The 23,312-nt window shown below is 61.4% G+C and overlaps 4 protein-coding genes across 7 annotated transcripts; 2 read left to right on the top strand and 2 right to left on the bottom strand.

The window, feature by feature from the left end:
• Window positions 1-1,409: 1,409 nt before the first annotated feature.
• MMP11 (matrix metallopeptidase 11) lies at window positions 1,410-10,932 on the bottom strand. 4 transcript variants are annotated; one of them, XM_068563659.1, is made up of 8 exons: window positions 10,812-10,932; window positions 5,440-5,669; window positions 4,394-4,537; window positions 4,180-4,313; window positions 3,796-4,037; window positions 3,462-3,678; window positions 2,507-2,764; window positions 1,410-1,637 (listed from the first exon to the last, which is right to left on the bottom strand). In XM_068563659.1, the coding sequence occupies exons 1-8, from the start codon at window positions 10,920-10,922 to the stop codon at window positions 1,504-1,506; spliced, it is 1,470 nt and encodes a 489-aa protein (XP_068419760.1). In that variant the 5' UTR covers window positions 10,923-10,932; the 3' UTR covers window positions 1,410-1,503. The 4 variants fall into 4 exon arrangements, with proteins under 4 accessions (XP_068419760.1, XP_068419762.1, XP_068419758.1 ...); XM_068563661.1 differs by having other exon boundaries at window positions 1,488-1,637; window positions 3,462-3,674; XM_068563657.1 differs by having other exon boundaries at window positions 1,488-1,726.
• Window positions 10,933-13,654: 2,722 nt separating this feature from the next.
• CHCHD10 (coiled-coil-helix-coiled-coil-helix domain containing 10) lies at window positions 13,655-15,567 on the top strand. Its single transcript, XM_068562892.1, has 4 exons — window positions 13,655-13,807; window positions 14,058-14,277; window positions 15,123-15,270; window positions 15,369-15,567. Exons 1-4 carry the CDS (start codon window positions 13,767-13,769, stop codon window positions 15,386-15,388), a joined length of 429 nt encoding a protein of 142 aa, XP_068418993.1. The 5' UTR covers window positions 13,655-13,766; the 3' UTR covers window positions 15,389-15,567.
• Window positions 15,568-15,650: 83 nt separating this feature from the next.
• Window positions 15,651-17,844, bottom strand: C14H22orf15 (chromosome 14 C22orf15 homolog). Its single transcript, XM_068562433.1, has 6 exons — window positions 17,820-17,844; window positions 17,147-17,233; window positions 16,918-17,055; window positions 16,610-16,684; window positions 16,374-16,529; window positions 15,651-15,721 (listed from the first exon to the last, which is right to left on the bottom strand). Exons 1-6 carry the CDS (start codon window positions 17,842-17,844, stop codon window positions 15,651-15,653), a joined length of 552 nt encoding a protein of 183 aa, XP_068418534.1.
• Window positions 17,845-21,605: 3,761 nt separating this feature from the next.
• On the top strand, window positions 21,606-22,853 carry VPREB3 (V-set pre-B cell surrogate light chain 3). Its single transcript, XM_068562725.1, has 2 exons — window positions 21,606-21,703; window positions 22,537-22,853. Exons 1-2 carry the CDS (start codon window positions 21,655-21,657, stop codon window positions 22,851-22,853), a joined length of 366 nt encoding a protein of 121 aa, XP_068418826.1. The 5' UTR covers window positions 21,606-21,654.
• The last annotated feature ends 459 nt before the right edge of the window (window positions 22,854-23,312 follow it).

Genomic DNA, 23,312 nt, shown 5'->3' on the forward strand with positions numbered 1-23,312 from the left:
GGCTAAGGGACCGCTATCCCAGCTCCGGGCCCACACTGTTCCTGTGGCTTTGGGGATGGGGTTTGCAGGATTTCAAGGCCCAGGTGGTATTTAGTTTGGCTGGTGCATCCTCTGAGTGCTGGGGTTGGCAGGGGCGAGGGGACCGTCTCCATTCCCTCCTTAACTCTGGGCTTTATGCCTGCCACAAGCCCGGTGCACTGAAGCCAGACAGCCTTGTCCTGGGGCGCTTACAGCTGGAGCGGGGCCTGACACACAGGAAAGCATCAAAGCATCCGTGTATCCGGTTGAACAATTGCAGTAGGTCAAAAACGGCCCACTGCTGACAATTTCCTATGGTTCCATCTGATAAATGGCAGTCGTGGTAGGTGCCACTCCGAAGAACATTCGCGTGGGGCTGGGTGGCAGGCGAGGAGACCCTGGAGAGTTAGGAATGGTTGGCGGTGGTAACCATGAGTTTTGTTCTGTGTCTCGACAGTGGCAGGATAGGGGCTGGAGCGTGGCATGATCAGAAAGAGCGACCACCACTTGGTGGAGGAGGGTATGAGGGGCCACTGGGGAGGCAGGGAACAGATTATAAAGCCACTCCAGGCATCCAGCAAGATGAGGAGAAGCCCTAAGCAGGGCACCCGGCCCCGAGGACCAGGGGCTTGGGGGTGGGGTGGGCTGCAACCCTGGCTCCCAGGGCAGAGCAGGTCCCCAGCCAGGCCTCCCACCTCCCTGGCCCAGCTCTCCCCCCATCCTGGCCTTGCAGTCACAGAGACACCCCAGGCAGGCAGGTAGAAAATGACCATGTTTAATGGCAGTCCTCAGTAAAAAAAAAGAGAAAGAAAAGGCTTTATACACACTGTACACATTTACATGGCTTTGGAGGGCTTGGTGTGGGGTGAGGGCTGGAGAAGATCCGACCCGTGATAGGATTGAGGTATGTTGGGGCCTCCAGGTCCCAGGGTCTCTGGCAGGAAGCACCCCCCTCCCCAGCTGCCTGGCCCTTGTGCCCTGGATCCTGGGGAACAGGTCTCCAGAACCACCAACTGGAAGGCAGCCAGTTCCAAGCACCTACCCAGAGCCGACTTCTCAGGAAAAGGCAGAAGGCACAGTGCCCTGGGACCCACATGCCAGCACCCTGTGGGACCCCACAGCCAGGACAGTGAAGGCTCCAACTCCCCCAGCCCTGCTGAGGTGCTACCCTGAGGGATGGGGACAGAGACCCAGGGCAGCTGGGTTTGACCGTGACCTGCATAGGTTGGGTGGAGCTGGCCTGAGGCCGCCCTCACCCTTAATGCCGGAGCCGCCCTGCCCAGTCTGAGGCAGTCACTGGCAGTGGCCACGACCCGCGCGGCCCTCCCCGCAGTCCTGATGGCAGTGCACGCCCCCCCCCGCCCCCGCGAGTAGGCACAGCTCCATGCCGCGCCCAGTGCCCACAGCCACAAAGATGGCCATGGTCTCCAACCGATGTCAGTGTCCTGGCAGGGGTTAACGGCCCTGAGGACATCCAAGCCGTGGTTAGCGGAAAGTATTGGCAGGCTCGGTACACCCAAAGAAGTCAGGGCCCACGAGGCGGGGGAAGCCCTCCAGGGCCTTCACCTTCACAGGGTCAAACTTCCAGTAGAGGCGGCCTCGCAGGAAGTAGGCATAGCCTGAGGAGACAGGAGGGTCAGGCCGGGCGAGTGGACACGGGGGGAAGTCCCGGTGGGCAGACCTTGGCCACTGCTGAGTTCCTTGAAACCTGTAGACCCCAGGGTGTCCCTTCCAAAACCTCCCTTTGGGCAAGCCCTTCTGCCTGCCCCAGGGGCTGGTCTGAGCTACCACCCAGCCTGACAGAGGCCAGAGCCTCAAAGGCCCAACTCCTGCCTCTCAGGAAAGCAAATCCCGCCCCTCTCACCACCTCTCCTGCGCCTTGAGTCAGATGAGGGACACTGGCGACCTGGAGCCCAGGAGCCCGAGGCCACTACAAGACAGCTCTCCCAGCAGGTCCCGATGTGGGGGAGCACAGAAGCAAAGGGAGGACATGGGAGAGAGCGCTGGACTGTGAGTCCCAGATCTACTGCTTCAAGATCACAGAAGGCAGGTGGCTCTCGGCTAGAAGCAGGGACTGCCTGGGTGGAGGTCCTGGCTCTGTCCACCTTGGTGGCCCCGGTTAGGGACCTCACCACCTGAATCTCTATTTGCTCTTCTGGAAACTGGGTTCATAACAGATGCTACATCAGGAAATCGCATGAGACGTGTACAGAGCTCAGCACTGTGCCCAGAGCCTCGTTGGCCCTCAGCAAGCAGCAGTTATTACTTCACCAGGCATGACCGAGGGACCTCGGCAAGTCCTTGCACCTCTCTGGCCCTCAGTCTCCTCATCTGCAGCACAGGGGTCTAGCACTGCCCTGGCACGAGGAGGGGGTGGAGAGGGAGTTTGCCAGGCAGAGGACCCGCAATGAGAGCTGATGCCCAGCCACCACCGGTGGGAGATGCAGCCGCCACCCCGCTTCCCCCAGCCACCCCACCCCCAGCGCACCGTCAGCATCCTGGAAGGCAGCGTCGATCTCAGAGGGCACCCCTCGCCAGTCGGTGGCCCGGCGGGGCACGGGGCTGTCCACGCGGCGGGTGCTGGGGTGGAAGCGCCAGTAGTCTCCGCCTCGGAAGAAGTAGATCTTGTTCTTCTCGGGGCCCCAGACCAGGGCGGCGTGGACCAGGGACCCCAGCAGGCCCAGCTCAGAAAGGGGCGCGGGGCCCAGGACTGGCTTCTCACCATCGTATACCCAGTATTGAGCTCCTGTTAGAGAGTGGAGGCTGCAATGAGCTGCCCAACTGCCACATCCAGCCACTGTGGACCCGCCCAGCCACCACCATGGCCACGGACTTTCCCAGCCTCAGTTTCCTTGTCCGTAAAACATGAAGGCCAGCAATGCCTGCTTGGCACCCCCCACCCCCAAGTAGGACATTGGGCAATGCAGGCACTGGGAGGTACACATGGGAAAGTTTACTCTAAGCAGCAGAGAGGCCGCCTTGGCTCCTGCTCCTTCCCTGCACTTGGCTGCCCCGGACAGGCACCTGCTGCCCATCCCTGGGCCCAGCCCTGCCGCAGCAGGCCCCAGCTGGGCCTTTGTGAAGTCCCTGCCGCCTGCAGTGCTCCAGGCTCTCGTCTCTGCCAGACCCAGATCACACCCCTCTCTGCCTTTTCCAAGCTGTGCCCTCATGCAGGTCACTTCACCACCTCTGAGCCCCGGAGCCTTGTCTCTAGACCAGGGGTAACGATCACACATGCTCCATGGGGTGTGATACCTTCAATTCTACTCCAACCTCGAGAGCCGCTTCCTCTAGGAAGCCTCCCAGCTGTGCCCAGAGGAGTGAGCCATACTCTTCCTTGGCCCCAAGAGTTCGGGGCACCCTCCATCTGTTCATCATGTCTGCCGTCTGACCCTACCCTTGGCCATGATATTCCTGAAGTGTGACCTCCAGCCCCCACTCACCTTGGAAGAACCAGATGTGGCCCTGGGCATCCTCGAAGGCTGCATCCACGGAGGTGGGCAGCCCCTGCCAGTGGCGCGAGGCCAGCGCAGGGTAGCCGGGCTGCAGCCGGCCCCCGCGCAGCCGCCATACAAAGCCTGCCTTGAAGAAGAAGAGTTCGCCGCGTATGGTGGCGACTGCATCAAAGGAGACCTGGCAGGCATCTGGTGGGGCGTCTGGCTGGGGTAGGAGAGAAGAGTCAGAAAGAGCCTGCACTGGAGCCACAGAGGCCAGCAGTGGGGGTCGGGGCTGGAAGCAGGGCCTCACCTCCTGCCTCCCCACCCTCCTGGGCCTCACCTCCAGAGGTGCAATCTCGTTGGTGTCCACTCCGGCCCCGGGGCCCAGGTCTGGGGGCCTAGAGGTGGGGGCTAGCCGAGGCCGGCCGTAGAGGTGCTGGATGCCCCTGCGGTCATCTGGGCTGAGGCTCAGCGGGTATCGGAAGGTGTAGAAAGGGGACATGAGGGCCTTAGCAGCTGTCGTGTGCTGCAGCCCTAGCACATGGCCAAATTCGTGGGCTGCCACCTGCAGGAGGTCTGTGCCTGGAAAAGGGAGATAGCCCAGCAATCCCCAAGCTCCTGCAGCAAGACACTGAGCTGCGGGCCCAGCTCAGGGACCTCGGCAAGTCCCCATTCTCTATGATGTTCAGTAGCCCCATCTGGAAAGTGGGTCCCCAGCCCATACCCTGGTTGTCCCCGATTGTCCAGGTCTCGTCATAGTCGAAGTGGACATCCCCTTCTCGGTGGGTCTTGGGGAAGAAGGCGTGGGCCAGGATGCCCCCAGGTCCATCAAACGGCAGGTTGTCCCCATGCCAGTACCTGCAGGGGGGTGGGGGCACAGTCAGTGGCTGCTGATGGGTGGGGCTCATTCCTAGAGGGGTCCCCGGCCACTGGCTCACCTGGTGAAGTCAATTATGATGTCAGCGTGGCCCTCGTGCACCTCGGTAAAGGTGAGTGGCGTCACATCACTCCATACCTGTAGGGCCTCTGCCACCGTCTGCCGCACCTGTTCCCGCACCAGCTGCCATGGGAACCGGAGGATCCTGGGGGAGGAGGAGGGGCCTGGACCTGGCTCATGGGGCAGCGTCAGCCCCTGATGGCTGTTGGGCCAGGAGTTGCCCCTGGATGCTGCTCAGTCGGGGAGCAGGCATGCACGACACAGGCCAGGTGTGCTCTGGGCCTCAGATGTGGCACACCAGTCCCTCTGCCACATGGGCACATCTTTGTGTGGGTTTGTGTCCTCAGGTGCCCATGGGTATCTGCATTGGGTGGAAGGAACACAGGACCAGGAGCCCCAAGGCCCACCTTCTAGACCTGACTATACTGCTCACTGTGGGGAGACCTTGGGCCCTAGACCTGCCCCCTCCTGGTTCCCAGCTCCCCACCCAGGACATTTCCGGAGCCCCCAGCAGTCTCGGCTCCAATGCCTCGGGGCACCACACCAGTATTCACACCTTCTCTCCCAGAATGAGCCCCGCTGCATCACCCCGAGGGGCCTCAGGTCACCTGAGCTATTACCTGTCCTGCCACTGCTGCTCCCTACCTGCTCGGATCCCAAGTTGCAGCGATAGATATGAACCCGGTGTGGATAACACCTAGCTCGCTGAGAGGAGGGGCCGTGTCTGCCTCATTCACCACAGAATCCCAGGACCTGGCCCTTAGTGCATCCCCACAGAGGCTGCCTGGCTGACTGAAGGCTGTGTCCCCACATGTCTACGGTGTGACCAGGCATGTGCTGAGACTCCTCTGCTGAGGGAGGGCATCGGTGCAGGGGGTACCATCTGTGTGGGCATCTAAGTGTGGGTTTGGGGTGTTGACCCAGGGGGCTCAGGGGCCAGTGGATACACCAGCCTGTTACCATGGGGATCTGGCACAACTGTGTCTCAAGAAGCAGGGTGAGGGCGGTAGGTGGAGGGCGAGAGCCTGCTCGCAGCCCCTGCCATACCTGTAGGTGAGGTCCGTCTTCTCCCAGCGCCCGCCAGAAAGCACGAACCGCTTTTGTCGGTTGCGGGCGCTTGGCCCGTCCAGCGGGTCAGGCACGCCGCAGCGGGGAGGTCTGGGGCCGGCGGCAGGCTGAGGGGCCTCCTGGGCAGTCGGGGCAGGTGCCGGGCTGCTGGGAGGAGCTTCACGCCAGGGCTGCGGCCCCCTCCTCACTGGGTGGCGGCGGTGGGCATCCTGTGCAGGAGAGGGGATGCGGGGGCCTGCTCAGGCCTTGGGTCCTGGTGGCCCACGGTCAGAGGTGTGGACGGTCAGCGCACCCTCACTTGACCCCAGCCGGCCGTGTCGATGGCCAAGCTGAGGCCGTCACGCAGCAGGGGCCTTTGGCACAGGCTGACTGGCGTCCAGATGCTGATTCCAAGGCCTCCTACCGCCTCCTGCCCCCTTGTGGAGGGCCTGGGCTGCCGGGCACCTGCTCCCACCATTTGGGCTGGTGAGGACTGGGTTGGGGTGCAGCCCTGACTGTACTCTTCACACACACCCAGGAAGGGACCCCACAAAGCTTCCAAGGAAAGGCCAGGGAAGCTCCTCCTCCACACCCCCAGCAGATACCTTTCCACCTCCCTTTCTTCCTGGGCGCCCCCGGCCCCCACTCTGCCCTCTCCAGTTACGTGAGCTGGCTCCTGCCCAGGACAGCCACGGCAGCCACTCCCCAGCGTGGAGAGGCTGCAGTCCTGCCTCAATTTGCTCAGCTGACAAATGGGGACGATACTTCCCCAGAGCGTGGATCTGAGGATGAACCAGGCAGTGCACACAAAGTGCGAAGGGCACCGGGAACGGAGGTCTGATTGCTGGGGGCAGTCTTGCTCACGCCCTGCCAGGGCTGGGTACACGGCGGGGCTAGATGTGCTCTGTTTGCCCCCTCCACGGGGGTATGGGGGGCAGACAGTTACCAGACACCCAGCCCCACCGTACCAGAGCCCCTGGACCACAAACAGTGATTCTGACCTGGAGCTCCCACCCTCCGAGAGTCCCAGGATGGAGGTCGCAGTTCTCATGCATGGAAAAAACAGAAGCTCAGAGAGGTAGAGAGACCCACCGGGGTCACCCAGCAACGGCATGGCCAGGCCAGGTGAGGATTCTGGCATCCCAGGCAGGGGCGAAGGCCCGGTTTGGGACACAGTAAAGCTGGGGGAGAGGTACAGAGCAGTGCCGTCTGCTGAGAGACTCAGCGCCTGTCTAGTCTGGGCCTGTCTGGTCAGGGCCGCTGTGGCCTCCCCACAGCCATATTTGGGGCAGAAGCCGGGCCACCCGGGCCCCACCCTCGGCCTCTGCCTCTGGCGGCTCTCCCAGGCCCTGGGTGCCCCAGAGCTCTGATGAGCATCCCAACCCCCCCAGCTCCCGATTCCAGAGCCACCAAGAACTCAACCCCCTGGAGCCACTCAACCCCCAAGGACTCCCCATGATGAAGGGGTCTTCTAGACACCTGGAGCTTCTGGGGTGTGAGGCCCTGGGCCAGTTTTCCCCATTTCAGAGTTGCTTCTTGAATGGCTGATCACCTGACAGAGCCCAGCCATACTGAGTGTGCCAGTACTAAGTACTGATGGCTGTTGCAGCTCACCCGTATCTAGGCTAGGACGCTGCCAACTGCTCCACAGACACGCTCTCAGCCCCTGATGGGACCTCCCACCATCTCTGCAGTCATCATCCCCATTTCTCAGGTGAGGACCCGGAGCCCAGAGAAGTTAAACAACTTGCGGGGGGCACAGCTGGCAGGTGGCGGGCTGTCTGCACTCACAGCCCACCCCCTACTTGCTACTCTGCTCTGCTCTTCAGGCTGGGGTCACCCTACCCCTGGAGGAGGGACCCAGGCTGGCCTCACCTTGGTGACAGAAGAGGAGGAAGGGGAAATGATTAAGCACCTGCCACTTCCCAGGCACTCTGGAGGCAGGTTCACTGAACCTCCCCGCCCCCACCCCCGGCATAAGTTGGGGAGGATATGCATGCCAGGTCTCACATCAAGGATGTGGACCCCAGACTTATGTGACGAGCCATGACGGCCTGCACCTTCCCCTCCCCAGGAAGGTCTAGCCCGTAGACCTCCAGGATAAATAGATTCCTTCCCCCCAACCCTGGCCAGGGTCTGAGGACCCTCCCCAGGAAGGCCAGGGCTGCGTCGTTCCTGGGAGCCCCAAACAGCCCAGAGCCCAGCCTGCCAGCTGTTTATGCCCACGAGCAGAAATTGCTCCCTCCTCTGCCCCCCAGTGAGGCCTGAGCAGCCAGCCACAGAGGGAGGGTGGGTGTGCCTTCCTTTCCTGCCCCCACGAGGCACCAAGTTCTCATGGATCCCCCACGAGGACTCCTGGATCATGGGACTGTCAGTGCAGCAGAAAGAGCCACGGGCTGAGATTCAGAAGGCCCAGTTCTGTGCTGTGGAGACCCTGGATGGAGTGACCCTGGGCAAGTCACTGTCCTCTCTTAGCCTCGACTTTCCTATCTGTCAAATGGGAATGGTGCCATGGCAAAGGGCTAAATGACCTCCATCTGTAATGCCCACCGCAGCGTCTGGTGCAGAGAAGAGCCTCTTCCTGGTCTGGCTTCTTGCCCCGTGGGCCCTCCCCTCCCACACCTGGGAATCTGCTCCACCCAATTCCCTACAGCTCCCCTGAAGTTTCCAGACTTTAAATCGTAACAAAGGAGTTGCAGCTAGAAGGGAGCTCTCAGGCCCAGAGAGGAAGAGTGACTTGTGCTGGGTCCACCCACAAGCCAGGGGCCTCTTGCTCCCCGCCCACATCACGTTCATTGGTACTGGAGAGCGAATGAGCAGGAGGCACTAGGGTCAAGGCCCCTGGGCAGTGGGGTTTTTTTTTTGGAGCCACCATTTAAGGGCTCTTGGCCTCAGTTTCCCATTGCTGGGATGGGACACAGGCTCCCTGCCCTGCCGACCTCCCGCACTCTGTCTTCCCAAGTCCTTTCCGGCCTGGGGCCAGGGGCCCTCCCTAGCTGCAAGGCCTGGCACGCAGCAACCTGATTCCTCAGATGGGTGTGCCAGTCCCCCCAGGGCGGCTGGGAGGCAGTGAGGTGGGGGGTGGGCATAGACCACACCTGGCCTCGTCTACAGCCCTGGGGGATTGGGGAGCAGGTCTCACCCCATTTCCCAGGGGAAGAAACAGAGCCCAGAGAGGTCAAGGTCTTGGCTCAGGGTCACACAGCAAGTCAGCCAAGAGCTGGGCCTAGACCTGGGGTTCATGCCTCCCCACCCATAGCCCCCCATCCCCCCAGCTCTGGCCTGTCTCCAAAACCCACATTCCTGAGAAATGCGCCTCTTTGGAGAAGGTCCGCCTCCTCCTCGGCCAGCGGCCTCCCTCAGCCTGCCCTGGGGAGGGTGCCTAGCTCCTTCACCCCACCCTTCTCTGGCGGGCACCAAACCACAGCCTCAAACATACTCGAGGAATTTCTTGGGGAACTCAGCCTCCTGGCTGAGCTAGAGGCTTGGGGTCAGCCCCTGGGTCAACCTCCAATTAGGAAAATGGGAGGTACCTAGCAGAGGGGAGGTGAGGGAAGACCCCAGACTGGAAAGTGCTGGCTAAGGCCAGGCCGGGTGTGCCCCTCTCTGGGCCTGTTTGCTGTTGGTCCAGCGGGACAGTTACTCATAGCTACTCTCTCTACTGTGGGCAGGAGGTGACCCTGAGGGGAGGGCATTTGGTTAGACTGTGAGGAAGGCAGGGAGCATCACCACGCCATTCTATGCCCCTCTGAGGCTCAGAGAGATCAAGCAACCTGCCCAAGTCACACCGCTGGTGGGCAGGCAGGTCCATCTCCCCCCACCTCCCCCGCTGGCTCCAGAAGGGAAGGCAGCGTCCACCCCACTGGGCGGCGGGGCTTTCATCAACCCTGAAGGCTGTGAACTGGGATGGATAAATATTTACAGAGCTTTTCTGGCCCTGCCAACAGCAGTCCAGGGATAAACAAATCGGAGGCGACCCCAAATGCTCCCTGCATATCTGCAGCGTGACAGACAACGGCCCAGCTCAGACCCAGACCCGACTGACCCCACACAAGCGGCAAAGTAGCAGCTGCAGGTGACAATGTCTCCAGTGTGCCTGGCTGAGCCCTCTCCTGGCCTCACCTCATATACTCTTCAGCCCAGCAGTGGGCACTGTTGCCTCCCACCCACCCAGACAAGACAGGTCGGGGGTGCTGAGGCTCCAGAGGGCTCCCCTAGGGTCACGTGGTTCAAACCCAGGTCTCTCCCATACCCGAACCCCATGGATTCAACAGCTACCCAGGGTGATTTCTGACTCTGCCCCAAGGTCTAGGGGACCAGGAGGGGCTGGGAAAGAGGCAGGGTCCCTGGACTGAGGTGCCCACCACCCCTTCTGTCCTCTCCTGCTCCTATAGCCAGGGCAGGGGAGGGCAGAGCTGGCGTGGCTGGACAGAGGGGCCCAGCCTGGCCAGACCTCCCTCCTCACTGGACTCTACCTGCCACCCCTCTAATGCTCCCATCCCTGCCTGGGCTGGCTGGATGCTCAGCTGGGCGTCTGAGTGGGCTGGGCACCCAGCGGGCTCTGGACCTGCAGTTGCCCAGGCTGTGACCCCAGGCCCACCTGGCCGCCCCTGGGACTGGTCCCCCCAAGCGCCAGCCGGAGGGGAGGGTGCAGTTTTCCCAGGCACACACAGGCTGTCACACATGCCAGGACCTCCTTCCTCTTCTGATCACACCTTCCTCTCCCTTCCCTGTCTGACCCTACCCCCTGCTCTCTGAGGGTCTCGACTCCCTGCTCTCGGCCCCTTCTTTCTCACCCAACTCATATAACACACACTAGCTCTCACACTCATGCTGCCTCCTGGCTCCACGCCCCCCAATATCGCCACTCTCAGGTGCCAGGCGGTGGCGCCTCCTCCAGGCTCAGACCCCATTTCCCCGGCACCGGCTGCCCTCCCCAGCGCTTCCTTAATCCTCCAGCCTGGAGGTGTGCTCACGGAGGCCACACATCTGGAGGCTGACGCCAGCCTGAGACCTGCTGGGCTTTGTCCCTGCAGTGAATAGGGGGCCCTGTAGCCACTCCCGCTGTACCTCCCCCAACATACACCCCAGTATCTCGGCCGGGGCGCCGAGGAGCAGGTCCCAGAGCTGGGAGGGGGGCGCTGAGTCCCGCTCACCAGCCTGAGCGATCCCGGCGCAGGCTCCACTTGCACACCTCCAGGGACGGGAAGCTCACTATCTATCACGCCCCCCAGGGACCCAGACAGCTTTTCGGGTAAGGGGCCGCGCCGGGCCACCCCGGGCATCCCCGTGGGTCCAGCTCGGCCACCGGGCCCAGCCCGCGTGCCCGGCGCCCCTCGGCGGGGGGCGGCCAGCCGGCGGCGGGCACTCACCGGCGACCGCGGGGCCCGGGCCAGCAGCGGCGGCGGCGGGAGCAGCAGCAGCAGCAGCGGGAGCAGGAGGGCGCGCGTGGCCGCGCCGCGGAGCCGGGCGGCCCAAGCCATCCGCCCCGGGGCTGCTGGGCCTGCTGGGCCGCGCCGGCCGCCGCCCCTTATAGCCTCCGCCCCGCCCCCGCCCGCCCGGCCCCGCCCCCGCGTCTTTTGTTCTGCACTCGCCCCGTGCTGGCGGCCAGGGTGGGGGAGGTGGGCGGGGAGGGCTGGCCAGGCGGGGGCCGGCCCACGGACCCAGTCCTTCCCGGGCGGGCCGGCCCTGCGGTCTCAGGGGCCTGGTGCTGGGGGACCCTGGCCAGCCGGTGCCGCTCCGGGCCTCAGTTTCCCCGATGCGGTGGAGAGTCTGAGAGGAGCCGCGTTTCACTCCTCCCCCTCCTGACCAGGCCACCTTTGGAAGGCGCATCCCTAGCTGGTCTCCCTGGGGGCCTGACCTCTGACCTCCTGTTAGCCTGTGACAGGTGGCGGTACCCACGGGCAAGTTCTGCCACTCCTCAGAGCCTCAGCTGATCCATCTGGAAGATGGCACTATAGTCCCTGTGAGGAAAGGAATATTAAAATGTGCCCCAGAGGAAACTGAGGCATATGGAGGCGGCTGGCCAGGACCCCAGCTTGGCGCAGAACCATAGACAATTATAGATGGGGAAACTGAAGCCCTAAGAGGGAGGGACGAGATCAGGCTTTTCCAAACCAGCAGGCAGGCAGAGGGGTCAGAAGGCCCTCTAGCTGGTCAGCTGGAGGGAGGGTACGGGCAGAAAGCCATGGTGGGCAGTGTCTGAGTGGGGCACTGGGGGCCCAGGCTGCCCCTTGGTCAGGAACTAACAGACTCCTCTGAACACCTCCGGCCCAGCCTTCTGAGACCGAGGATAAGTAGGTGAGAATCAGAGGAGGGGGTGATGACCACATGCTGGAAGGGATCCTCCAGGCTCATATACTCCCTGTGATGACCATGGACCTCACCACCTTGCCAGGCAATCCGCTCCATCATGGGCAATGCTGGGGAGCCAGGACACAGGCGGTGGCTCCCGTCCTGGTGGGCGGGGTGCTGAGCTGCCTCAGGGTGAGGCTGTGGGCACCCATCCTGGGCCTAAGAAGGGGGAGGCGGTGTGGGGAGGGGGAGGAGAGGGACACCGGCTGACTCAGCCCTCCCTCCGGGTCCCACTCCTGGGAACCTTCACAGCCTCTCCAGGGAGGCTCTACAGAGACCCCTAGAGGGCAAGGAGAGGAAAGACAGCAGTGATTTTTACTACCTGGGCTGTTTGCCATCTTTTTCTTTAAAGTGATTTACTTTTAAAAATTGAAATGCCTACTTCAGCCTCATTTTAGCCACATTGGTCAAGAAATCATAGATTTGATGAGCTAATTATACATTTTTTTCCGATACACCTGAAAATATAGACAGTAAAAATATTTGTGTAACTACCTTAAGTGGTCTTGAGTGCCTCCAGGGGAGCATGGCCTTGCTTTGCGCAACCACAGTCCACCTGTCATGGGAGCTCAAGTAACAACCTCCCACGTTGCAGGCCGCAGTGGAGAGCCATGGTTACAGCAAGCTGGGCTGGTCACAGAGGGCTTCCTGCAGGAGGAGGACCCTGATCAGCCTAGGATGGGCCAGTTTGGCAATGGGAACAAGTGGTCAGGGGCTGCATGAGTAAAGGGGTGGAGGCTGGACCAGGCCTGGCATGTCTATGAGGAGAGAGTAGCCACCCTTCACATGCTTCCCTCACCTCGAGGCCAATGGTCACCCCCACTGCAGAGAGGAGAAAATTCTGGCCCAGGCCCAGATGGGGGTCAGGGGAGGGCCCTGCTTCCCAGGCTGGCTGACAGGACTGTGTGGTTGGGACACAGTAGAGACATGCTGAGCCTGCCAGGCATTGCCCATGTCCCCTCCGTCCCTTCCGCCCCTTCCTCACAGAGGGACCCCTCCCCCATGATTTTGCTGTGGGCGATTTCATCCTCCCCACAGTCCTGGTGCTGGGAGGCCTCCCTCGGGCATAGGGGACAGTGATGAGGGGGTGGTAAAGAGGTCAGGACCTCTCCCCTCTAAGGGTATCAATAAAAGACTATGAAAACCTCCAGTTCCCGAAGGGCTGGGAAGCGTCCTAAACTCGGCATTGCCCTGCCCTGGGCCTGGAACCAAGGTGGTAAAATTCGAGGCCACAGGATTCAAACCTGCGCAAACACCTCTAGGTTACGGCCTTTGTGAGGGACACGCTGCGTAAACGCTGTCGGGGTCTGGCGCTGCATCCGTGGGGCAGGGGGTCGGGTTGGGTGGAGGGCCACGCAGGGGGCCTCGTCGCACCCCAGCGGGGGCTGCCCGCGCCCCGCAGTGATTTTGCCGGGAAGGAGTCCGAGAGCGGTCCGGGCGCCCCCTGGCGGGAGCTCTGGGGACCGTCACGGAGGGTGGGTGCTTCTTCCCCTGCCCAGTCCACCCGCGACCCTGAGGCCACGCCGGAGTCAGCGAGCCCGGTCCGATAGGAGGGGGAGGGGCAGGGCCCGGCCTCCCAGTGCCCCCCTTCCAGAGCGCGGGACAGCCCCTAGCTCCACTCCCAGAGCTCCGCGGTGGTCTTTGAAGGACCAGGCCCTTCGCTCCTGCGTACGCCCTCGGTGCCCTACGACAGCGGCCCGTGTCCCCATGGCGCACATAGCTCGGGCCAGGAGCTGGGAGGGCGCAGGGTCACCGGCAACGGGTGCTGCCGGATGGAGAGGCCGGGTGAACCGCGGGGGTGCAGCCTGGCCCCGGGTCCCGAGCCTCCGGCCGGGGGCGTGTCCCCGAGGCCCCGCCCCGGCCCCGCCCCGCAGCGCCTGCCGAGACAGGCGCCGACGCGTTCGTCCCAGAACCGGAACCGCAGTCACAGTCGCCGTCTCCGACTCGGCTCAGCCGGTCCCACCGCCGCCACCATGCCCCGGGGGAGCCGTAGCATGGCCGCCCGGCCAGCCAGGTGGGAGCGGGACGAGGGCCCGCAGGGTGGGGTCTGGGGAAGCTCGGCCCCCAAGGGCGTGACAGCGTGACCTTGGCGGCTGCTGCGCCATCTTGGCGGGGGAGGGGCGGGGGTACCGCAATCACGTGTCTAAGACGGTGGTCGTCCACCCTCGGGGAGGAGGAGAGGGTACCTCTCTGGAGCTGCGGGCCCCTGGGGCCGCAGGCCTGGAGTCCCGCAGGGATTAACCCTGCTTCTTCCTATCCCGCAGCCGCAACGCCGCGCCCTCTGCCCACCCGCCCGCGCACCCGCCGCCCTCGGCCGTGGCCCCGGCCCCCGCCCCGTCGGGCCAGCCCGGCCTGATGGCGCAGATGGCGACCACGGCCGCAGGAGTGGCCGTGGGCTCGGCTGTGGGACACGTCGTGGGCAGCGCCCTGACCGGAGCCTTGAGCGGGGGGAGCTCAGAGCCCGCCCAGGCTGCTGCCCAGCAGGTGAGCAAGGGCTCAGAGGAAACTGAAGCCGCCTTCTCTAAAGGCCACTGAGCGGGGAGCTGCCGGAACGTCCAGCGAGGAGTGTCCAGGGTGTCCAGAGCTGCCTCGGCCGGGGACTGTGCCCAAGAAGGGTCCTAGTAGTCGCTCTGCTGTTGGCCTCTGGTCACAGGCTGGCTCTCCCTGCCCCTCCCCTGAGGCCAAGGTCCCTAGACCCCTGTGGACAGACACCAACCAGCCCTTTAAAGATAGGGAAACTGAGGCCCTTAGGAGCTCAGAGACTGGCCCAAGGTCACCTAACCCTAGTAGAAGGGAGGGATGTTGAAGTTCCTGAGTCCGTGCTCTCTCTCTCCCAGGCAGCCCCTTCCTGTAGCCCCTGCACCCAAGGGTGAAGGGTAGCCAGTGACTCTGGGTCTGTTCTCTGCTGGCCTGTCCCCCACTGGGCACCCCACCAGTCCTGAACCAAATTCTGGCTTAGTGGTGGGGTCGGGGGTCATGAGGATCAGTGTTGCTGAGCAGGAAGGTGCTAGAACTTGTGGGGGTGGGGCTCATACTCCAGCAGAGCATTGGGCTTTTCTAGAACCTTCTCTCACCTCCCACCCCCACCTGCCAGCATACCTGTTATGAGGCAGCTGGGAATGCTGTCTGTACCAGCACCAACAGGGTGGCTTTGAGAGGGCTGTGGGCTCACCCTGTTTCAGGGATGGAGCAGCTGAGGCTAAACAGGGCAGGCTGGGCCTGGCAGGGCTGGGGGCATTAGGAGGGGCAGCTGGCACCCCCAGCTTTGGAGTTCTCTTCTGGGTGCCAACCCCAAGCTGACCTTGCTGCTTCCTGTGCTGTAACCCCAGGCCCCGGCCCGCGCTGCCCCGCAGCCCCTGCAGATGGGGCCCTGCGCCTATGAGATCAGGCAGTTCCTGGACTGCTCCACCGCTCAGAGCGACCTGACCCTGTGCGAGGGCTTCAGCGAGGCCCTGAAGCAGTGCAAGTACAACCACGGTGAGCAGGAGACCCTGACCCCTGCTGGGGCGGGAGCAGTGGTCCCTCCTCTTGTACCTGTGGCCTGACCTCCACCTGTGCCGGCCCTCCCTCTGCAGGTCTGAGCTCCCTGCCCTGAAGAGACTGGTGCAGATTCAGGGGCCAGCCCTGCAGCCACCTTCACCCCTTCACCGACAGCCAGACCATGACGTCAGATTGTACCCACATAGCTGGGACTGGAAGTGAGGAGGGGGTTTCTCACCCCACAGATGACCCGAGACAAAAATGTGCAATTAAAATAGTTTATGTTAGATCTGAGCCTGCTGTGTCCGCTCTCATTGGACTTTCTGTGGGTGGGGGGGATGGATGGATGTCCCACAGTGGAGTGGGATGCTTCACCTTCAGCTGGTGTCCTGGGTGGGGAAGGTGACCTTGTAATCCGGTGTAATCTGACAGCCTCGGGCAGTCCAGACTGGGTGGTGAGGCATTAGCAGGTGACCATAAGCCTCAAGGGCATCTGACTCCTGGGGGCTGGAATCCCTGGAGGAGCGTGCTGTCTCCTCTCAGGGACCCCTGCCCGTCCACCCTTCTCATCTCTGCCTCTGGATCCCTTTCTCCACACCCACACCTTAGGAGCCCCGCAGCGGCCTCACGTTCTGTCAGCGACCTTACAATTTCCCAGAAATTCCAGATTCTGCAAGAGGAATACTGCTGGGCCTTTGCGCCTGATCACGCCAGGCAGAGGTCACGGCCAACCCCCTTGGATCTGAGTCCAGCTCGGCCACTTGGCCGTGATGTGTCAGGTCACGGGGCCTGCCGGAACAGAGGTGCTGGCCCTTCAAACGCCATCACACACTGTGCTGCTGCCTTCACTGGGTTCATTCAGCAGCTCTGCACTGAGCACCTACGGTGTGCCAGGCCCTATTCCACGTCTCCCTGCCCTTGTGCAGGCACTTAGCCTCCAGCGGGATGGTGGGGACCTGTCTCTGGATATAGTGTCTTCCATCATGTGGGTATACGTGTGTGTCTCTGAGGGGGGTTGCCATTGGGGTCCACCTCTCACACACATCTGTCCCCTGGGAAGGACATGAGCATCCCCTCAGGGATCCATGTCTCCTCCTTACCTGGCTCTCGGCCCCAGCTAGTGGGTCCCAGACAGCAGGAAGCCCACCCTTCGGGGCCGTGAAGGAGGGCCTTGCTCCTGGTGGCCATGCAGAGTGCCGGCACGCCTTCTCCAGCCATCGCCCGGGGGGGCAGGCCCGACAGCCAGCGCAGCTCCTCTGGAAGGCCCAAGAATCCTGCCTGTGGGGGGCTGGTGGGAAGGCACACCCTCCCCCTGGGGCTCTCCTGTGACACTCACCTGCCAGGTCTGGACACCGCTCATCCAGTTTCTCCAGGAGGGACTCATAGCAGGTGGGGGCCCCACGCTTGCACTCTGCAGAGGGAAGAAGGCTGATTCCTGGCTGGCCTGGTGGTCCCCACCCCCACCTCTCACTCTGGACCTGTTTGCTGGTCCACAGTGGGGTCAGGACAGGGCATTGGATGGGAAGGTCAGGGCTAGGCCCTGGCCAGAGTTGGGGCTCGGCAGGGCTTGGGTGGTCTGTGGCTGCTGTCTCCCCTCTTATATTCCAGCATAGCTGCACAGGGGGAGTCTGGGGCCCCACTTACTGAAGATCTGCACTAGGACATAGGTCCCACGCTCCTGCAGCAGGGGGCTGCCCATGGAGGGCGCCGGGGAAGGCCCCTCTTCCAGTCCCTCACCCAGGTTCACCAGGTGCCCGTCCTCAGCCAGGAGGGCGATGGTCGCTGGGGGAGCAGAGAGGGAGGCAGGGCAGGGCTGGAATCCCTGCCTGGGGGCCCTCAGCAGTCCTCCCAGCACCCCTCCCTGCCCCCTCACCATCCAGGGGCACCTGCCCCCTCTGCCTCAGGTGGGTGATGAGGATCACCAGGCTGCACCAGGGGTTCACCAGCTCCCAGCAGCCAGCTGTGGGGGAGGAGCAGAGGTGAACGAATGGCACCCTCTATTCCCCCCAAACTGGGACCCTCTGCCTCCCTCCCGTCTCTTCCCTACAGAGCAGGGAATGGGGCTACGAGATTAGGAATGTACCCCCTTCCATCTCCCAAGATGTCGGTGACCGGGGTGCACAACTTCTGCCTTTCTCACGCGACCCTCCCCTCCCACTTCAGCCCCACCTCCGGCACCTGACAGCCCCTCACCCCCTACCCCGCACCAGCCCCGCCTCCACCAGAAGGTCAGGAATCTGCAGCTGGGGCTAGAGCTTTAGGTGCCTCATGCCCCCTGAAGCTGGAGGACCACTGACCAGCTAAGGGATTGAGCAGTTTGAACATTTGCTCCACGGCAACGGCTTGGCTGCTGCATGGCCCGTGCGCTCCTAGAGGAGCCCACGCGCATTTCCCAGGACCCAGCCGGGGTTTCCCCTCAAGGGACTCTCCGCAGACGCTCCCATCCCTTCCCATGTGTACCCCTTCCCCACGCCGCCTCCCCACTCTCCCTCAAGGCAGAGGGAATGTACCCCCACCAGTCTGCCGGGACAGGGGACCCCACTTACCTCCAGACATCACCGTGATAAACATGCTGCAGGGGGAAGGAGACAGATGTAGGGGCTTTGATCCCCCAACCCCCAACTTCCTGACTAAGGAAGGAGCTGGGGCTGAGATCTACCCCGTGCGGCGCCCTGCAGGAGATGTGTGTGTCGGGGATGGGGGAGTGATGGGTGGGTGGGTCCAGGTGCAGCTCCCCGCTCAGCCGCCCTTGGGGCTGGGCTCCACCAGCCCAGGGGGTCCTTGCAGCTAGTCCAGGAGCCTTGGCTTCCTCTTCCTCCCGCTAGCTAGATCAGAGTAATCAGAGAAGACTCAGGCCCTCCCAGCTTCCAAGCTGGTCTCCATGGGAGTGGGAGCTGCCAAGAGGTCTATGCAGGAAATGCCTTCCCCCCAGTATCCCGGTAACGGGCTCTGGGGAGGGTCCGGACATTCCCTGACGCAGGGCTCTAGTGGGGGCTGGAGCCTCAGGGCCCAGGGATGTCCAGAGACCACATCCCCTCACCAGTAGAGACAGAGCTCCCAGGCTGAAAGCAGGGGAAGTTCCTGGGGGTGGGGTGCTGGCATGGCTGTAGCAGAACCGGGATCCTCACCAACCTCGCAGGCTCCCTATCAACTCAAGGCCCCCTGCCCGGGGCTCACTCCCAGCCTCCCTCTCTTCTGTCCTTGTTTCTTTCCTTTCTTAGTCAAGTTTATTGAGTTATGGTTTACATACAGTAAAATTCACTTTTGAGTGAACAAAACACTTTTGAGTGTTTTCCAGTTGTGACAAGTCTCACAGAACCACCACCAGTCTGGATACACAACATTTCCGTCACTCTCCCAAATTCCTTCATGCCCCTTTGTGGTCACCCCAGCCCCTGGCAAGCACTGCAGTGTTCCCTGCCCCCACCTCTTCTAGACTGTCATGTCACAGAGAGGGAAGCAGCAGACAGCGCGGAGCCTTTCAGGTGCGGCTGCTTTCACCTAGCTCCATGCGTGCGGGATTCACCGGGGTCGTCAACCGGTGTCAATGGGTCCTTCCTTTCATCACCCGGGAGGGTCCCACTGCCTGGAGGTGCCATGGTCTGTGGATCCACTCACCTGCTGCTGTTTGGATTGTTTCCCGTTTTGGGTGACTGTGAGTAAAGCCAGTACAGACACTCACCCGCAGGTCTCTGGGTGAAGAGACGTTTCCATTTATCTACTGTAACTCTCAGCAAGAGGGATTGCTGGGTCCTCTGCAGAGAGTATGTTTAACTTTGTAAGAAACTGCCATTGTTTTCCAGCGTGTGCAGCGTTTGCATTGCCCCTCTTTCCGTCTGGTTGTGGTTGGGCCTCTGGACTCATGGCAGGTCAGGATACCTCCTTCTTAGCTGCCCTCCCACTGCTCCCCGGTGATTAGACTATTCATCCCCCTCTGCAGGCAGAGCTCAAGGCAGAAGGCAGGGGGAGGCCCAGATCGTCCCCGCAGCTCGTCAGCATCACTGCCTCTGGACAGGACTTGCCTCAGTGCTCACACCTGTAAAGCAGTGAGAGGCACCGCTCACGGCACCACTGGCACGGCTCACAGCACCACGGGCAAGTTAGCGTGAGGATGGAATGCAGTAACCCTTTTGAGTGCTACCTGGGTGCTCAGCCTGCAGCAGGCGCTCAGAGGCAGCACTGGGGAAAGCCCTGGGGCAGCGTTTCCCAAACTTACAGGCAGGGCACTTTCTTCCAAAATCTGGGGACCCGTGCCCTGCAGAACACAGCCCAGGAGTGGCTGCAGCCAGATTCTGGAAGGAATGGAACTCCCGGCCTGGACCCTCAGCTCCAATGACCACCCCTCTGTTTTCCGAGGGGTTTGTCTTTAGGGCCGCCGAGGAGGGGTCTTTTGTCTTGAGTGTCATGGAGGTGCCCTAAGGAGGTGTTAGGACTGGAGTGGGACCCACAGTGGGAGCTTTGTAACCTTCCCCAAGCGAGCTCTCAAGGCTACAAAGTAACGAGAGCACACTGCTTTAACTTGTTTTATTATTTTTTAGGTACTTGGTAAGGCCAGCAGATCAGGACATGATTGCCGTTGAGGAGATGGTTTATTACAGTTCCGCAGTGGAGGAGGTATGACACCCCATGGTGGGGGAGGCCACATGGGAAAGCACCAGGGCTGGTCAGGAGAGAGAGAGAGAGGGGGAACTCTGATCAGGAGCCTCTATTGTGGTTTCTGAGGGAAGGAACAGTGAGGTGGGGTGAGCAGGCTCAGGGTTGGCTGTTTGGGATACCTTCATGCTCTGGGGCACAGGAACTGTCCCTGGTTGTCTGGTACTTGCCCTGGGTGACAGGGCAGGAGGGCAGTGGTCCAATGAGAGAGCCCCTTAGGGGAGGTGGTCGGGGGAGTGTGGACTCAGGAATGGTTGGTTTGCATTTGAAAAGTGTGTTACTGTCTCTAGGAACTGGCTGACCCTGGGAGGGCCAGTCCCTCCAAGGTCAGCAAGGCCCCAGATGTCAAACCATCAGGATAGAGAATATAAAAGGCATGATTAATACACACAAAGTCCTATCTATGTTTTTTTTTGTTTTTGTTTTTCTTTTTTTTGGCTGCAACGTGCAGCTTGTGGGATCTCAGTTCCCTTACCAGGGGTTGAACCCAGGCCACACAATGGAAGCCCAGAATCCTAACCACTAGGCAACCAAGGAACTCCCACAAAGTCCTAACTTTGCATCTTCACAACACTTGGGCTGGCACAATGCTCATCTTTAGTTTCCAGATGAGGAAACTGAGGCACAGAGAGGGGAACTTGGCTGAAGTTGTGCAGTTAAGAGGAGGAGGATCTGGGATTCAGGTTTGAATCCCAACGCGGGTTGAATCCCAACCAAAGTCAGCTCCCCTCGGTCTGGCAAACTCTCTTATCCACAACAGGAGTGCAGATCGGCACAACCATGTCGGGAACCCTGGCGGTACCTACTAAAACTAAACAGAAAGGGGACTTCCCTGGCGGTCCGGTGGTTAGGACTCTGCACTTGCACTGCAGGGAGCACGGGTTCGCTCCCTGGTCTGGGAACTAAGATCCCGCATGCTGCATGGTGCGATGCAGCCAAAAAAAAACCAACACTAAACGGAAACGTTCCCCGTCCTGGGTGCCTGCCCAGCAGAAACCAGAGCTCAGGTGCACCAGTGACACAGGCAGGAATGCTCGCAGCGGTTCTCCTTGAAATAGCCAAAGATGAAAGCACCCAAATGGCTAGTAACAGGAGATGGATAAACTAATTGTGGCTATCCACACAGTGGCTTACACACAGCTGTGACAATGAATTAAGCATTGCTGCACACACGGATGACTCTTATAATGTTTAACAAAAGAAGCAGAAACAAAAGAGGACACACTATCACTCCATTTTTAGCTGACGTTCTACAGCAAAACTGATTAACCACAGAGTCCCACTCGGTTACCGTCGGGGGCTAAGAGGGCGTTACTGGCAGGGGAGGCGCATGAGGGAGCCTTCTGGGGTGATGGAAATGTTCTAAATCTTGGTCTGGGTAGAGGCTGCAGGGATATATATATAAAATCATTGAGCCATACATGTAAGATCTGTGCACTTGACCGTATGAGTTATAACTCAGTGAAGAGCAGCCACCTGCTCTAACTGCACATGTGGATTTCCGGGCTTCTGTTCTCAAGAAGGCCCTGTGGGGCCAGGATGCTGACGTCTGGGAAGATAAGGTCTGGCTGCTGGGGCCCAGCACCGCCCTCCCACCGTGTCAGTGGGCTGATTTGCATGCCCTGTCGTGGTCCAGCAGCCTCCCCAGTGTGCCCTAAAGCACCTGGAGCACGCCCAGCGCAAGCCCAACACAACAAGCGACTCCCACCTGCCTCCCTGCCTCTGGCCATGGCCTGTTGGCATCTGGCCCTCCTTCTGACTGGGGTCCTCCTGGCAGGTGAGCCCTCCCTGGGCCTTGCTCACCCGGGGGTGGAGTGCGAGACAGTGGGAGACTACGGAGTGTCTTGGTATCAGCAGCGGGCAGGCAGCGCCCCCCGCCTGCTCCTCCACTACCGCTCAGAGGAGGACTCCCACACTGGCTCTGGAAGCCCCCTATAAGGAAGCAGATCCATGTGGGCAGTGGGGAAGGTTTTGGAAGTGTCCTTGAGGTGGAGAGGAGAACTGGCCACAGGTGGCCCTGCCCCAGACTTGAGGCAAGTCATTTCTCTGTGTGGGCCTCAGTTTCCCCATTTGTGAATGACCAGATTGCTAGGGTCCCTTTGGACTCTGACTCTTGGGGGTCTCAGAGACTCGTCATCTTTTGAGTTTTTCAGAGGTGAAGCTGGTGTGGGCTGGTTCCTACCCCGCAGGGCCTCAGGAACAAGCTAACCCTGAGAAGGTCTTCAGCAGCCAGTGGCCAGAGGCTGAGCCAGTGGGTAGTAACAGCCCAGGAGGCTTCTTGGGGGTTGTCAGTCTGTAGCCAGGGTTTGGACAAGCCAGTGTGACCAAAGTGATAAGGGTCTGCAGGGCAAGGGATGAGGGTGGGCAGCCCAGAGACCACCAGATCACCCTCTGAACTCTAGATCCTTAGCTGAACATGGCTCCTTGGGAACATGACACTAATGGGGGCTTAGGGGTCGCCAGCTCTGTGCCCCACCCAGTGACGATCCCATGGCACCGGGCTGTGAGCTTTTGGGAGCGGATTCTCCTGGGAGTCTGACCAAGACTTTGTGGGGCAGAGGCAGGAAGGAAGGGGCCCAGGCCAGACCTGAGTGTGTCTGTCTCTCTCAGCCTCCCAGCCAACCCTGACCCAGCCGGACACACTGCTGGTCTTCCCGGGCCAGGTGGCCCAACTCTCCTGCATGCTCAGCCCCCGCCATGCCACCGTCGGGGACTACGGCGTGTCTTGGTATCAGCAGCGGGCAGGCAGCGCCCCCCGCTTGCTCCTCCACTACCGCTCAGAGGAGGACCACCACCGCCCCCCTGACACCCCTGACCGCTTCTCGGCAGCCACGGATGCAGCCCATAATGCCTGCATCCTGACCATCAGCCCCGTGCAGCCTGAAGACGCCGCGGATTATTACTGCTCCGTGGGCTACATACCCTAGGGGTGGGGTGTGGGATGAGTGCCTTCCATCTGCCTCTCACTTATGCTCCTGACCTTGGGACCCTCCCTTTCTCTAAGCCTTGATTTTCCTCCTCTGTAAAATGGGTTAATAATCAACATGTCAACAATAACTATTCTGAGGGCCATGAGATCCTAGCTGAAAAAGTGACTGTGGTTGGTCTGGGAGTGTGGGGGTAGGGATTCTGGGGGTTGTTGCAGAAGGGGAAGCACCTGAGACCCTTGGGTGGGGCCCCACCTCCCTACCAGCCCCCAGGGGGCTCAGAATGGTGGCTCTTGCCTTCCTGTGACTGGAAGAGATGGAGTGAGAGAAAAAGTAACCAGCCCTTGCTGGTCCCAGCTCTGCATGGTTGGTTGTGGTCCAACACACACAGGGTCACTGGACTGGGTCCCTAGGAGCCCCTGCCTACTCCTGGATGGGGCTAGGAGGCACCTGAGGGCC

This window comes from Eschrichtius robustus, chromosome 14 (genome assembly GCF_028021215.1).
Source record: "Eschrichtius robustus isolate mEscRob2 chromosome 14, mEscRob2.pri, whole genome shotgun sequence".
NCBI classification, from domain to species: Eukaryota; Metazoa; Chordata; class Mammalia; order Artiodactyla; family Eschrichtiidae; genus Eschrichtius; species Eschrichtius robustus.

Coding starts and splice junctions, on each gene's coding strand:
- MMP11 (XM_068563657.1), bottom strand. CDS start 10,922: ATGGCTTGGGCCGCCCGGCTCCGCGGCGCGGCCACGCGCGCCCTCCTG. Junction 3,679..3,795: donor ACGAGATTGCACCTCTGGAG/GTGAGGCCCAGG, acceptor CTCCTACCCCAG/CCAGACGCCCCACCAGATGC. Junction 2,765..3,461: donor CCACATCTGGTTCTTCCAAG/GTGAGTGGGGGC, acceptor ACTCTCTAACAG/GAGCTCAATACTGGGTATAC.
- CHCHD10 (XM_068562892.1), top strand. CDS start 13,767: ATGCCCCGGGGGAGCCGTAGCATGGCCGCCCGGCCAGCCAG. Junction 14,278..15,122: donor CCCAGGCTGCTGCCCAGCAG/GTGAGCAAGGGC, acceptor CTGTAACCCCAG/GCCCCGGCCCGCGCTGCCCC. Junction 15,271..15,368: donor GCAGTGCAAGTACAACCACG/GTGAGCAGGAGA, acceptor CTCCCTCTGCAG/GTCTGAGCTCCCTGCCCTGA.
- C14H22orf15 (XM_068562433.1), bottom strand. CDS start 17,844: ATGTTTATCACGGTGATGTCTGGAG. Junction 17,234..17,819: donor TATCACGGTGATGTCTGGAG/GTAAGTGGGGTC, acceptor CCTCCCCCACAG/CTGGCTGCTGGGAGCTGGTG. Junction 16,530..16,609: donor GCGGTGTCCAGACCTGGCAG/GTGAGTGTCACA, acceptor TGGGCCTTCCAG/AGGAGCTGCGCTGGCTGTCG.
- VPREB3 (XM_068562725.1), top strand. CDS start 21,655: ATGGCCTGTTGGCATCTGGCCCTCCTTCTGACTGGGGTCCTCCTGGCA. Junction 21,704..22,536: donor GACTGGGGTCCTCCTGGCAG/GTGAGCCCTCCC, acceptor TGTCTCTCTCAG/CCTCCCAGCCAACCCTGACC.